This window comes from Lepisma saccharinum, chromosome 3 (genome assembly GCF_977018435.1).
Source record: "Lepisma saccharinum chromosome 3, izLepSacc3.1, whole genome shotgun sequence".
Classification (NCBI taxonomy): domain Eukaryota; kingdom Metazoa; phylum Arthropoda; class Insecta; order Zygentoma; family Lepismatidae; genus Lepisma; species Lepisma saccharinum.
Window position 1 is genome coordinate 51,842,655 of NC_139231.1, and position 15,990 is coordinate 51,858,644.

At 42.0% G+C, this 15,990-nt stretch overlaps 1 protein-coding gene across 2 annotated transcripts in view; it reads left to right on the plus strand.

Annotated features, from left to right (window-relative positions):
- The window catches only part of LOC145985027 (furin-like protease 1), an 844,450-nt gene that overhangs the window by 750,077 nt on the left and 78,383 nt on the right, over positions 1 to 15,990 (plus strand). For both annotated transcript variants that reach the window (XM_083118535.1, XM_083118536.1), the window contains one exon: positions 2,258 to 2,386. In XM_083118535.1, coding sequence (XP_082974661.1) covers positions 2,258 to 2,386 — 129 coding nt within the window. The remainder of the gene's footprint in view (positions 1 to 2,257; positions 2,387 to 15,990) is intronic.

Consider the following 15,990-nt stretch of genomic DNA (forward strand, 5'->3'; position numbering starts at 1 on the left):
AAACCCTGTGCCGCTTGTCGCTTCAACCTGAAAGCTATCTTGTATTATGGATATTGCTATTAAAATAAATGGTAATAAAAAATGAAAGGCGAAGAATCGGGTTAGTGTAGCACTATCTACTGAAATTTCACACCGAAGCGACAAGCGACACGTACAATTCACACCCAAGCGACACAATCCTCTTCAGTCTGAAGGAAAACATTCACCCCGCATCCGTGAACAACGGACCGAGGCTACAAGAGACACGTGCAGCTTTTCGTGTGTCTTCTGTTCGAAAGGTTGCATTGACTACTGAAAGTTCGCTTCCAAGCGACTCGTGTCGCTTGTCGCCTGTAACTTTGGTGTGAAATCTTACTCACAAGAAACTTTTCGAACCGAAGAGGCACAACAAGTTGCACGTCTCGCTTGTCGCTTGCATGTTGTTCTGATTAGGCTGTTTTCTGGATACCGTATAGACAGTATAGTCGCGAGGGTTGTTATCCGCGCATGCGCGACGAATGCTTGCTTATAAACTGAAGTGTCCCTGTCGTTCGTTGCTTCAGTGTGATACTTCCGTGTCGCTTGTCACATTGAACAAGTCACAGGAGAGAAGCGACATGCAACATGTTTCGCTTGGATACGAACCCTCAGTAAACATAACCTTCCGAACCGAAGCACCACGTATCTCTTGTCGCTTGCGTGTCGCTCAAATTGGGTCGTTTTCTTAATATCGAGTGTAGAATCGCCTCGATCTGTTGGCACTGCCCGTGCGGTGAATACTTTTATCATAGACGGAACGGAAGGGGATCCTGTCGCTTGTCACTTCTGTGTAAAGCCCCGTGTGACTTGTCGCCTGTCGCGTGTTCCCTCCGTCTGAAAGCTCCTTACATGTACGATGGATAAAGAGTGGATGGGAGCCAGAAAAGCAAGGCAGATTCTATACACTATCTAACTATTGATAATCAACAAACTTTATTTGATATACTCATGTTCTTATGATTAAGGAATCATATTTATTCTCACTATAGCTACAGTGAGCAAAGTGATTACAGGTTTAACCAATTTTCGAGAATAATATTTGTGATGTCTCCCAGTTACAACTTTTGTTGGCTTAATATCCTGCATTACTTTCACGAGACGAGACGAGACGAGACAAAACGAGACGGGACGATACAGAACCCTTCGAGACGAGACACGAGACGGGACAAACGAATATTTTCGAGACGAGACACGAGACGAGACAGCATTTTCACGAGACGAGACGAGACAGACCGAAGTCTCGTCTCGTCTCGTCTCGTGGGCAACACTACGGAAAAGCAAAGCAAGAGCGGAACAAACGTCGCTGGTTTCCACGCACTGTGTGGCAACGTCAACCGGACTGCTTTGCCTAGTTCCAGCGTCAGACCACGTCAGACCGACCTCTCTCCGGAGCATATAGTTGTCATTTCTGACCTTTCTACCAAATACTGTCAGTTTGTATCACATGGATTACAAAGAACAACTCTACAACCAAATCTTTCATTTCGTTAAATTTCCGAAAACACGGGGTTGTGCTCCGACGTGGCAACAGCGCGAACTTCTGCCACCCGCCAAATTTCATGGCCGTGCGTTTAATTAGGAATCGGGCAATTCGATCTGGGTTAGGTTGCAATTATAAGTGGGATATATAGGCCAGGCCAGGCCTATATATTTGCCAGGCAAATTGTACATCACCTTGTTCGTTCACTTAAAGAATTGAAAAGGAAAATAACCTATGTGCAATTTAATTGCTTAAAAGCATGTAATATATCAGAGAAATTGAATTTATTCTAATAATACTATTCATGTGTGTGTCTTGTTTCGAAGCACAGAAGCCAACAATTCTAAGATTGTTTCGTTAGATTTACATATTTTTTGGGGTGTAAGGGCTGACCTTCGACATAGTACACCCAATTGTCAACCTCACTTCCACGTAGTACACTCTGGACTGCATTTTGCAGACAAACGAGGCTCTGGTGACTGGCTCTATGGTCAGTATCATTTTGTATGTGTTGTCCTGTGTTTTTTTCTTAGTTTTTAACCGGTCAGAAAATTTTATTGTTTTAATATTTTAGTTACGACACGACATTACAGTTATGTTACTTTAGTTATGGTAAGGGGCTTGACTCCGTGTAAGGTGAAGGGTGCAAAATAGCCTAAGTGCTGACGCACCAAAAGTTTTAAATTCAAATTGAAATTACATCTTTTCTTGTTCATTCTGCTTACTTTGCAACTGATCGCCTGTCGTCTTTACTTCCAGAACCGTGGCGGAGGGTTGGATATGAACGTGCAACCTGCGTGGAAGGATGGGGTGACCGGGAAAGGGGTCGTGGTCACCATCCTGGATGATGGACTGGAAAAAGATCATCCCGATCTAGTCAGGAATTACGTAAGTAGTGCTTTTTCACTTTCAGTTTGAATGGTCACAAAGAGTATTGCTTTGACTGACTGTACTTTTATTGTGTGTGACTGGGCTACACGAGAGTCACCAAACTGCGATGTCACCTCTTTGCAACTCTTTACACGATGAAAGAATATAACTAGAATTTTCAGCCTCAAATAAGAGAGAGCTCCATGGGTGAGTACTGTGTTGTCACTTCGTTGCTTTACCCTCAGTCATAAACCACCCTTTGGCCTGTCACCATCTCTTCTGCCCTAACGGTTGAACCAGGAAGGTTTCTCCACTTACAGGTCGGGAAGAGCAGAGACATTCCATAAAGTTACCCACTCCTTGTTCCTAAAAGGCTGTTAAGTTTGGGAATGCAGCACAAAACAACTTTCCAGTCACCATAGTAACACGCCTTCCTCGTCAGCACACCCTCTTTCTAAACGCCTAAAAAAGGTTTAAATGGTCATTAAGAACTCTTAATCTTTTGCCGTTCCGAGAATAGTGTATCAGTATCCATACTGTGTTCAGAGCTTGGAAACATTCATAGATAGGAAATTGTGAATCTGTAGATTTAGATTTATTTCAACCTGCTAAGTTCCTACAACAGTTTGAGGATGCTATGTACTAATTCGATTTCATTAAATCAGTTACGTGTAGCACTGAATAAGATGCCTGCAATTTAGGTTTCTCCACTATATTGTAGTCACATTTTGAGTTTCATTTTGTCACGGTATTCTTTGGACATGTAAATCTCTGTCTTATATTTTAGTTTAATTATGTATAATTAATCAACATATTACTGCTGTATTGCGTGAAATTTCATTTTTGAGGTTTGATTTGGTCATAGATATCAGTCGGCAAAAAGAAATTCTGGCGAGACAACGAAAGTTAGGGTAATGTTGTGAGTCACGAAGACGATTGTCATGAAGGTTCAATCTTTACAACCCACCTGAGCAAATATAGGCCTTATGGAATATCTGTTTCCAGTCGGCGGATATAACTGAAATTTGGACAACCGAAGCGGCATGTTATGAAAGATACCTAGATGTGATTTCAAGATGATCAACCGAGTATCAAGGGCGCAAGATCGAATTCGTTATGAAAAGGCAATTCATAGGCCAACTACGAATCTTTGAGCCTGGCGTCAGTGAGACTGGAAGTTGATCCCTCCAAGACACGCGTTGCCCTCGTTCGAACACAATGAGCCAAGGGTAGACGAACCTTGCTGGTGAGAGAAGCGACGCTTGTTTTATCGTTTCCCCAACTGACATTTCAAATCGGGTATAAAACCACAGGACTCCGAAGTTTCCACACAGTTTGTCAAGATTTTGTAGCGAGAGCACCTCTGTGCTAAACCTCCGTATATCGTGGACTTAGTGTTTTTTCGCGAACCGTCAGCGAGTGACTGACTGCCAATGAGTTGATTCGGGTGTGCTTGATTCTGTGAGATCATACACAGTGAATTGTTTTGCGAAACAAGGACAATCAAGAACCATGGCAGGCTAGAAGGATAAGAGAAGAGAGGGATGTCGGGTTCCCAAAATCCCTAACGACGCCACTACCTGCCGGTGCGACGCTACAGCCAATCCAGCCGACGCCAAACACCTTTGACGTACCATGTCATGGAAACCAGCAAACAATGCCGCCAACACCATCCATCCCAACGCCCAACTGCAACAACGATGAGACGCCGAGATCACTTCGAGAGACGCCGACGCTTCAGAGGAAGGAACCAAGCCGACGCTAGAGAGACACTCGACAAGTAAACGATGAAACACCGAGATCACTCCGAGAGACGCCAAAGGTGGACCAGGGAGACGCCGACAAGTGAAAGCGACGAGTCAGCAGCGCTCGCCGAGGGATTGAAAGTGCCAAGTATCATAATCCCCCATCGTCGCGGTTGATAATAATCGAAGGAACATTTTTCGACGCAATGGAACTAAGTGTGTTTACCCGTACCTAGGAGATGGACCACCCGACGACGTAGTTGAGTTTGGTACAGTATTCATCTGTCGATTCAGGCATATGTACAAATGTATTTTTTTCTGTCATCGCCCTAAGGCAAAAAAACTAAAAATCATATTGATTCGCGGTTTTCGACGTGATTCGGAATCCTAAACGTAAATTTCGCGCCTTGCATTTGAGTATTATTGTAGAGGTCGTTTTGTGTTTATTTTTAATCTCTTTTAATCGTCAGCATTTAAAGTTAAAGCTCCTTCATTGTGTTAAATTTCACTGTAATTTGTCGAAGTGTGCGCTGTTGTAGAGTAAATCGCCGCCCGGTCGAATGAATAGCTAATTGAGGGTTGACTGTTTTAGCCTTTTATTTGTAGAGTAATGAATGTAAATTGCCCATGTCGTGCAAATGATGTTTTCTTTGTTATTGTTGTAACGTAGAATTTTTGCTCGCGCCTAAGAATAGTGGTATTCCGGCAGCTGGAGCCTAATTGAGTATTGCATCACGCAGCAGGGCTGTAATGGTCTTTGAAAGGACGAGAGGGACTTGTAGAAAAATATCCCCGTCCCGTCCGAGAAAATTGGTAAATGTCACACTTGCTGTCTACACTCGTATGTTCTTGTGAACAAAAGGTTCAACCACGCCGACCGATCATTTTGATAATTGTTTTCGTTGAGGGTAAAGAGCACAGGAGCAGAGATTAACGACCTAATTCAAAAAGTTCATGTTAAACAAGAGAAAAGGTACATTGATTAAATACGAGCCTTGCATGTATACTTTTATGTTGAAATGTCCCATGGGAATGAATGACCGAGTGAGTGGTTGAATGCTTCAAGGGGAGATGTACTGTGATTGTTTTGTAAATATTAGATACCTATACATATATTTTTACCGTTTGTACGAGTTATCATTTGTCGTTTACAGGTACTAGATGTGTCAGATACAATGCTATTTGTTGTTTTTTAGTGCCGACAGGTGTCAGGTAAAATTAAGATATTTTATCCCCATTCCCGCATTGAAAGGGTACCATTACCGTCCAAGACACGAACTCAACCTGGATCGTTTCCTATCGCGTAATCGGCATTTCCTGCCAATTAGTGCGGTGGTAATTTCTGTTTAAATTCTGACCGGAATTTCCTTGGATTATGTGGGTATAATAGGACTGGGAATTAAATGTGAATTCTGCCTGGAATATTTCACTATTGAGAAGAAAATAGTTAGTGGTAGGCGGAGTAGTCTAAAACAGCAGAACTGAACACTATTAGGACATTCGGCGAAATACCTGTCATGACTGTTTACAGTTTTTTTTAATGAAATCGGTTCATAATCATCATAATTGTTATATAATTATTTCTCGTTTTGAAACTGCCATTTGCTACTTCGAGGAACTCAATCGAAATACGTTATGATAATTTTAATTAATGTGTAATTGGTGTACGTTCGTGTTTGACTTCCAAGATTTTAATGATTACGAGATGTTCTCCCACTCTTTTTGCATATTTTTTTTTCATCAAAATAAGAGCATTTGCACATATCAAGATATTTTTAGCCTGGAATTTTCGAAGAATTTTCCAAGAAGACTTACAGTTGGGGGGGGGTGCAAGAATTGTACACATAATTCAGTTTATTTGGATATTCGGATTAATTATCTAACACGTCGATAAAATTTTATCCGGATTTGTCTAGCCTGTCACGGTATCTAGTGACATGTGAAACGCAGTTCGATATAAATTATTTTTGTTTATTAATTCATTTTATGCACAAACATGAAAGTGTGTGGTTTGATTTTATTTTGTGGATAAATTTGTATCCGAGGCAGACGTCGGGAGTTGGGAGACGGGTCTTTCCTGAGTGACAGCCGCCGCTTAGAAAATGACATATTTGCACCAACACGGAGAAAAGGAAAGAGTCGCAGCAGGCTTGAGTCGCAGCAGGCGTTCGAACCCATGTTCACGGATGACTGGATCGAGAACGCGCCGCCGACCGCGCGTTTCAAGACAATGGACAGAGGTCATTTCCATCCCCTGGGAAACCGAAGCGAAGCCACCTTTAGCGTCCTTCCCAACGGACAAATTCGAAAGTGACATATAAACAAGAGTACCACGATTCCAGACACAGTTTTGACCCGGATTTCATAGAGAGAGCATCTCCGCGGTACACTTTCGCGTGACTATTATTTCGTGTCCGTGGACTTCGTTTTCTTACATACCGTGAGCGAATTGCAGATAGAGAGTTACCAGTGTGCGCCTTATTTTGGTGAAGATTACGCGGTGATTTGTTTTTGCCAAGCGAGGACTACCTAATAATGGAGGGCTAAAGAAGATAGAGAAGGGGGGCCGTCGCCTCCCCGGCACCCGCAACGATGCAGAAGCCAGCCAGACGACGCCAAAACCAACCACTGCTTAAAGCCCGAAGGACGTTTCCAGATCGACGTTCCAACCGAAGCCCGTTACCAGAGAGAGAGAGGATTGCAGATCGACGCCCAATTGATGCCCGACGCTAGAGAGATTCCGGACCGGCGCGTGACTACGTACACCCGACGCTAGTGACAAGAGGAACGCCCGAAGTACTGAGGAGGTGCAAGTACACCATATCGTCGCAATTATTCTTCGTCGCGATTAACCTCGGAGAACAATTTCGCCACAAAGAACCGTGTGCAAGTCCCGCGTCCAGGAGCGATGAATGACCACGCAATGTAGCAGAGTCCGGTAGAGTATACTTCAGAGGGTCTATGTCCATGTAAACGTGCATCGTTAGTATCAACACCGTACTGTTAACGCCGAAGCCTCACTTATTTGCAAAGTGACTCAGGAACCCCGAACCTAATCCCCGTGTCTGATAATTTTTTGATATAGTTATAAAAAAGGGTTATTTCATGTTCAGATGTTCTAATTTAATTGTCTGCATTCAGGGTTAGAAGCACCATTTCATTTCTTTAATATTTAGTGTAAATTGTCAAAGTGTGCTCCATTTCTTGTGTAACCGACCGCCCGGTCGCGCCATTTAATTTGTCAATACTTGACTGATGAGTCCTTTTTAATTGTGGAAAGTGTAATTTTTATTGCAAGGTCGTGCGCGTAAAATAGTATTATTTGTTGCATAGTGGTTATTAAGGTAATTTTTGCTCGCGCCGACGATTGATTTGTGTATTCCGGCAGCTGGAGCCGATTAAGTGTTGCATCACTATGTAATGGTGTAGTTGTTCTCATTGGACGAGAGAGGCTGATGTGTATTACCCCCGTCCGAGAAACGTTTATAATGTCGTGCTTACGACTGGATGCATACGTTCATTCGAACGAAAGATTTAACCACGCCGACCCAATTGTCTTAGTTAACCGCTTTCCGAGGGCTGGCACTTAAGTTAATTTAAAACAGCACAGGAGCTGGCAGACAAATGCCCTAAATTCACATAAAGGTTTAAAAATTAAAAGGAATGATATGTTAATGAGACCCATGATTTGTATCTATACTTCACATGTAAAAATACCTCAGAGGTGTGAAAGAGAGAAAGAGTGAATGAGTGAGCGTTTGAGGAGGCTTTGTAAACAGTTGTTGATTGCAATATTTTTTTTGTTGTTACAATATATATTCACTTTTTACCGTTCGTCAGTGTTGTTATTTGACGTTTTTCAGGTACCGGATATTAATGCTATTAGTGTTTTATGATTGTTCGAATCTACATATCAAAGGTAAACAAAACAGTGTAACATTTCAAGGTATTAATCCCCGCCTCGCAATAGTATGACAATAAACGACCGTCTCAGTACCGAACTTGAAAACCTGAACCGTGAGAGTCACGACCGGTTTCCCGTACTCATAACGACGTTTGGCCCCGTGCCGGGGTATGATTGACACGTCATTTCGGGGACCGTGAGTGCACTCGTTACAAGCCTTCACGTAAATAATATCGAAATTGATGCAGTTTTCCATATGAAGTTCAAAAACTTGTGCCATAGTGCCATTAGCCTGCAAATGGACCCACAGCCAGTACAATCCTGTGTTGGGTGGTTGTTTTCTGCATCGTCCATAGGTGTTTGTGATTGTCCCTTCATCCCATATTATCACCATTCATTACTTTCGTCGCGTTTAGCCAGGAGTGCCATAAAAGCGACACAAAATGAATAAAATCAAACCAGAATTGAACTTTTTTTCTTGGTGAACTGTACGCATTTGTTTGATTTTGTTTTCTGAACGAACGATGTATACAAACCAGAACTCTGATGGGTTGATGATGTTGTGGATTCGAGATTGATGGATGAGGAGAATAAGGAGGAGTGCGAATCCATCAGAGAATGTAGTGTAGAGAGAGAGAGAGAGAGAGAGAGGGAGGGAGGGAGGGAGAGATATGTGCGTTTTTGTTCTACGTGTGAGTGAACTGCAAAGCCAATGTGTTATTTTAAAGGCTATTTAAACTTTCACACCTTCTATCTTGTCAGACTTCGATCCGTCATCGGCGTTTGTCAAATGATGAAGACAAACAGTACATGCCATTTCCCTTGAAAATCACAAATGACGCATCTCCAAACGATTACGCAAGGGAAATGTCTGGAATGTTTAGGAACATCCCGCAATCAGAGTCTATACGAGAAATCACGTGGAAGCTCGAGTGGATTATGAGGTATGCAAGTTTTTTCTCTTCCTGAACGAGCTCTCGACAGTTTGATGCGCATTCCACTTGATCACTATGATGCTCCGTCACGTAGAAACAAGCGGTATCCTTGGTTACTACCTAATGCCTCTCGCGACAAGGATTCAGGAGGCCTGTTGTGTTCGTGTTTCCTTAATGTAACCACCGGAAGAACCTTCAAGTGGCTTAACTGACTGCGACCGGAAGATTAGGAATTCTTGGAAGTCAACGGTTGGTTTGAGTCTCCAACTTCATCACGTGATACATTAATTCCCATTGGCAACTTGCAGTCTCAAATTGAAATTGTCCACGTTTGAAGAACAAGATGTGAAAAAGTAAATACTTTGTATGTGCATTTACTGTGATAATCGCGTCATGTTTCAATAAGGTATTTCGAATAGACAGAACAGCATTCCAATTGCTTCTGATAGTCTAGAACAATGGGGAAATTTACAATATTGTAATGAAATCGTAGTGAAATTTTCAGCTTTGACAATGCACTGGGAGAATATTTACAGTGTTGACGCAGTACCTTTCAGGAAATTCTAAATGTTTACCCACCATGGTGAGGAAATTATCGATGCAGGCAAGAGATCAGAAGGACATTTTTAATGTTGACTCAGCGTGGTGAGTCAATTTTCAATGTTGACGCAGCGTTGTGAGTCAATTTTCAATGTCGACTCAGCATTGTGAGTCAATTTTCAATGTTGACTCAGCGTTGTGAGGCAATTTTCAATGTTGACTCAACGTGGTGAGTCAATTTTCAATGTTGACTCAACGTGTTGAGTCAATTTGCAATGTTGACTCAACGTGGTGAGTCAATTTTCAATGCTGACTCAGCGTGCTGAGGTAATTTGCAGTATTGACTCAGAACTGCGAGGAAATTTTCAGTGTTCCCACATCACATTTCGATGTTGACGTATCGTGAGGAAATTCTGAATGTTTACTCAGCACCGGGAGAACAGAGGAGAAAACGGTGATGGGAGTCCACGGCTTTGGTACAATGGGAAAGTTACCATCAGCATCGTATAAATTATCAACGTTTCGAAAGGAGTGGGAAACCGAAATAGATATCCAGTGGGATACCGAAATTGATAACGAAGGAAGGCTCTCTGATCCGGGGATAAGGACCGAGAAAACTGCAACGACGGATTGAGGAGATGGTGTGATACAGACATTTAAGTACTCTGGCGGAATGAGAGCTCCAAATGAAATAATGCAATTTATATTGGCAACGTGATAGGTTGGCGTTGCTTGCGGTGGTCGTATTCTTTTGGCATTTTGAATTGTTGCCGCCAAACAGCGGCTCAAGGAGAGCAGTAAACCTCCAGTAAGCACCTATTCCCCTAAAAAGCCAGGTCGTTTACTTTGCTTCCGAAACAAAGCGTCTTGATTGAAAAGCTGATTCGAACTGCTGAGAGGCCATCGGGTTCGACCTCAATAGCCCCCGGTCGCCTTTCAATAAGCAGCATGTGGTTTCCATCGCCTAACGGTGTATAATTTTTTAATATCTGCGCCTACAACACCTTCCATAATGGCCTCCAGCTTTTTATTTCCCGCCGAGATAATATTTCAGCCCGGAGGTAGAGGCTTTCAGCGTCGCCGGGTCGGCTGGTCTTTATTGACGTAATTTCGTGGTTTCCCTGCCAAGTCGTTAGCGCCTTGCTGTAACACAGGCAACGTCTTTATGGCAATGCTTTTAGCAGAAGGGAAGAAATCTTCGCTCGGCTGCTTTTAAGGGACTTATCTGTCAGCACGTCTAACCGCCGCACTAAAAGCAGGGACACGAACGCTTTCTCCCTTTGTTCATTCCCTTTCCTAATTCATAACAAGTCTGCCGCTGCTGGATAGGGCTTTGTGGCATTGTCCACATACCAAGGATTAGGTGTTTTGTGTTTTTACTTCGTCGTTGCTGTTTTGCGACGTACCACATTTCTGCTCGCTATCTACGTTTATCCAGCAATTTCAGTAATAGTGTTTTCTTATTTCTTAAAGTTTCATAACGTGGATTTTCTTTGGTGCTCGTCATACTTCTTTATAGCGAGTTCGTTTGACATTGTAACGTTCAAAGAAATTTCTGCAGTGTCTTTAAAATTGGTTTCAGAGAATCAACTGACGGAAATATGTCCTACTAATCATCCCGTGACTTATAGTAAATTTGTATTTAAAAAATATATTTTGCGGTTGAGAGCATTGTCTGTCACGTATGTGTATGAGTTATCCCATAAACTTCCAGTGTGGCAAGTGATTTAAATTATCATAATTCGCAGAGTTCCTACATGTAGCGATGTTGAACACGCGTACCAACGCTAGCATTTCCTGCTGCAGAATAGCGGAAGACCGAATCTTCCACCTGGGACTCCCACGAGACTGTAGCTCCATCTTGATTGGCGTGCGTCTCGTAAATAATTTCCAGATCCTGGGGCGCTCGGTTGATGCCCGACTGCTTCTCCGTGCGTGAGGAGTATTTTCCTGCGTGTCTGACAGCCGAGTTTGCCATCCATTAACTTTCCCCTTCGGCGTTTTTCAATAAACATTACAACGGGAGTAAACAAGGCGAGAGGAGCTGATTGCTAGGAGAAGCAGAAATTTTGGGCGTATCGAGGCTTCCTGCTCTCAACCGTCTTCTAAGGATCGATTTTACTCGAAAGAGAACTCAATTTCAAGTTAGGTTTTCAGTTTCAAAAAATTGTAAATGCCGCACAGTCACGGACGGACACTTTTGGAATTGCAACGGCACCATATTAATAAATAGCGACTATTATAGTTGTTAGCTCATATGATACTATAAATATGGGGGAAATTTGAAAGGAACAATATTTGAATGCATAGATCTTGTAGATTGTTTTTATAATCCCAAACATTTTCTAATTTTGATGTATTTGGCATGATTCAGGAGAGATAAACCTTTAAGTGATGAGTAGACTGAGGATTTATATGGACTAAAAACTACCAAAATATGCATGCATATACGTGGCCTGTTAGGAAAGTAATGAGACTGGCAACACTGTGCACGAACCGGCAATGCTGCTGCCCCCACCTTCACACGGCCTGTAGGTGAACGCTTGACATTGACTCAGTACAAGTTTCAACTTGCTACAGTTGCTACACGATTGTTGAGAGCGTCTGACGTGAAGTTGTGTTTGTGAGGTGCGTTACAAAAATGGACTGGCAAAAGTTTGAACAACGTTGTGCCATCAAATTTTGTGTTAAGCTTGGCAAATCCGCTACTGTGACTTATGAAAAGTTACAAAGGGCTTATGGAGAACATACACTATATAGGGCACAAGTGTTCAGATGTCACAAGTCCTTTTTAGAAGGCCGAGAATAAGTGGAAGACGAACCTCGTGCGGGAAGACCTTCAACCTCAAAAACGGATGACAATGTGGAAAGGGTGAGGTCATATCGTTGATTGATGGTGAGAATGATCAGTAGTGAGTTAAATTTGAACGTGTGTACCGAATGAAGTCCTTGCAAGACTCAGGAAAAGGGTTGCACGTGTGCGACCAGGCATTGCACGCACTTGGATGCTGCACCACGACAATGCAGCATGTCACACGACAGTCCTGTGACATTCCTGTGGTTCCTCAGCCTCCTTATTCGCCGGATCTCAGTCCCTGTGACTTTTTTTATTCCCCTTGCTCAAAAACCACTTGAAAGGACGCAATTTTGATACTTTGGATAATATCCAGAAGAGCGTAACCGACGAGCTAAAAGGTATTCCAGCAGAAGCCTTCCAGCACTGCTACGAACAATGGAAACAACGCCTCCATCGCTGTGTAGCTGCCCAAGGGAACTGTTTTGAAGGGGATAACCTTGATTTGTAAAAATAATAAAATTCATCGTTTACAGAAAATCAGTCTCATTACTTTCCTAACAGACCACGTATGCCGGAAAAACTTTAGAAATATTCACTAAAAATATGAAAATAAAAATTGGAAGCTTTTAAGAATGATGCAATTTTTAACCTATGAAATGAGAATATTTGGTAACAGTATTACACAAATGTGACACAAAATTTACTGAAAATGTTGGTACAAGCTGTGTACAATAATTCGTGTAACAGTAAACAACTAAGGTTTTTTTCCACATTTTCAACTTTAAATTTCCTTCGTTTGTCTGTTAGGCAGCAGGGAGCCGCGAAGGGGTGCTTAATTTTCTTCCACACCCTCTTTTTATTACGTTATGCTATTAAAACAATGTCGTCACTTTGTGCGTAAAATGTTAGGTATTGAAGTGATAACGCTATTATTGTATTCAACAGGCAATCCATTGGTCCTCAGAGAAATCGCATTTACTTTCCTGTAGTGGCTGCAATCATACAAATATCAACGGCTGTTGTCTTTCTTTCATCACCATTGTTATTGAGAATTGTTTGTACTTTTGTTTATTCCGGTGGCGTTTTCGATAACTGCAGCTTAGTGTGAGTTGTTTCATTTTATTATTATTATTATTATGCTTAGCAATGTTGATAGAAAACAGTTCAATTATCACCCAACTTGTTCTATCTCTATTCTGAAAATCGAACAGCAACAAAAATTTTAGTTGCCCGGGAAATTATTTAACGCGAGCTGGTAGATTATTCGTTGCTGTTGTTGTTTATGCACACTTCTATGAAAGGGAAGCAGCCAGATCATTACATGAAATTGACTACATGATTTCGATTTTTTTTTTACGTGTGATTTTATTTCCAAATACTAGAACTCAGGTTGCATAACGATCTTCTTTTACCCAACGCACACAAATTGAACACACAGCAGTAAAAAATTAAAATGCTGACCAAGGCAAACATTTATAGTATAAAAAATATACATGAAAACGTAACGTTTCCAACCCCTAACAGGGTCTTCTTCAGACGAATATTCACAATAATTCTCAATATATTTATTGTGAATATTTGTTTGAAGAAGACCCTGTTAAAGGGTATGTACACTACATAGCCAAAAGTTACCAGACACCCAAGTGAAAGTGGCGGTAGTGTCATGGTCTGGGGCTGTTTCTCCTGGTTTCGGCTAGGGCCATTACTTCTGGTCAATGGAAACATGAACAGAGGTGTTTAGCATGCTGCCCACACTGTGGCAACAGTTTGGAATGTGCCCTTTTCTCTATCAGCACGATAATGCCCCTGCTCATACAGCAGGTCCATTGCATCGTGTTTGAGGGCAATCAGGTGGATGTGCTTAGCTGGCCCGCTCAAAGCCCCGACTGGAACCCCATAGAAGATCTTTGGGATGAACTGGAGCGCCGGGTGCGTGCCAGATCCACTGGACCGAAAACCACCCATGAACTATTCACGAGGCTACAGGACGAATGGGAAAAAAAATCACACCAGCAATATACCAGAACTTGGTGGAAAGCGTGCCCCGAAGAGTAAATGCTGTAGTTATAGCGAATGGATGTCCGATATCTTATTCGTTACCTAGCTGGTGTCTTTGGAATGAACAGCACAGGGTGTCCGGTGACTTTTGGCTACATAGTGTATATTTTTATACTATAAAAGTTTGCCTTGGTCAGCATTTTAATGTTTTATTAACATGGAAGCAAGGCTTAACAGTGTTACTCAAAGGTGAAAAGGTACAAAAATCCAAAGAACTGTTTATCAACAAAATGTTAGATGTTTATGGAAAGGATACAAGATGAATCCAGTTTCTATTATATAGTGCACTCGAGCCTGAACTTGGCACCAACGCCAAAGTATTTTAAGTTCAATTTCAATTTTATGATTTGTGTAACAACAACAACAATAATAATAATAATATAGGTATAATATAAGTTCCTGGAAAGATATGAAATGTTACTCTGCCCCCTCCCCCCTCGGGAGAAAAAATTATGCGGGCGCGCTCGCACGCATGTTTGATGTTTTCTATATTTTCAACATCGCACCCCGTAAATTTCATTCCGCACCCCTTCAGCACCCCTAGATGATTAATCCTAGCACCGCTGGTGGTAGGCAGAGAAAGATCTCTCAATATCACACGACGTAAGCGGGGCGAAACTTCATGTTCGGAACATGCAAGAACTGCTTTTCTGGCAGTATACCATCACAATGTCCTTCCAAAACCAAAATATTTTCTTCAGGTAATCCAAATCAGGATTGTTTTTCAATATCATCTGAAACGTGTTGCATATCCGATGACCTCCAGGAATTTTATCAAATCTTGCTGCCGCATCTTCGATTGTCGAAAGGGCTTCTGTCAAAGGCCCCTTTGTTCTAGCTTGTTGATCATGCCTGGTAGGAAACCACAAGGAACCTTGGTAAACACAAGTCTCCCGAACACCTTGTGCGTCTTTGCCGTACTGACACATAGAGCAGCATTCTCTTCCAATGATAGTAGGACCTAAAAACATGCTCAGTGTAAATTTATGTATTCTCGCAGACGTTACAAAATACGATTTTTCCATTCTTACTGTAACTTTCCTGGTATCCATCAATCCACTTTCTTATATTGGATCTGTGGAAACTCTTCTCTTTAGGCATCCTGGAGCTCAAGATTCACACAACTAGTGATAGTTGGCACAAATAACTGACTATCTTAAGATGGAAAAGTGCTTCCAGCAAGACGCATTCCTCTCCCCTGTAAGCAGTGGCGTGCCGAAGGGAGGGTTGATGGGGGTTATAACCCCTCCCTTTGGTCCAGTATTCCTAAAGAAAAGAACAAATGCAGGAAAAGATGGCAAAATCAGGGCTGACTACTAAAAAAAATGTATACCTAACCCCTTCTTTCGAAAATCCTTGGCACGCCACTGCCTGTAAGGGTGGGGGTGACTCATTGACCTTGTGAACATCCGGGTAGTGGTGGCTAGCGGTTAATTTGGGATAAGTAACCTTGGAAAGAAAGTGGTACAAACAAGTTTGAAATCTGAAAAATCTTACACTTGTCCCAAAAGAAATAACATTCCTGACAAATTCTGTAAAATATGCACATTATATACAAAATAGACCAAAATATACATTTATGGCCAAAATGGCCAAATTTTGCAAAATATTCAACATAAATAGGCCTCCATTTCCGTACATTT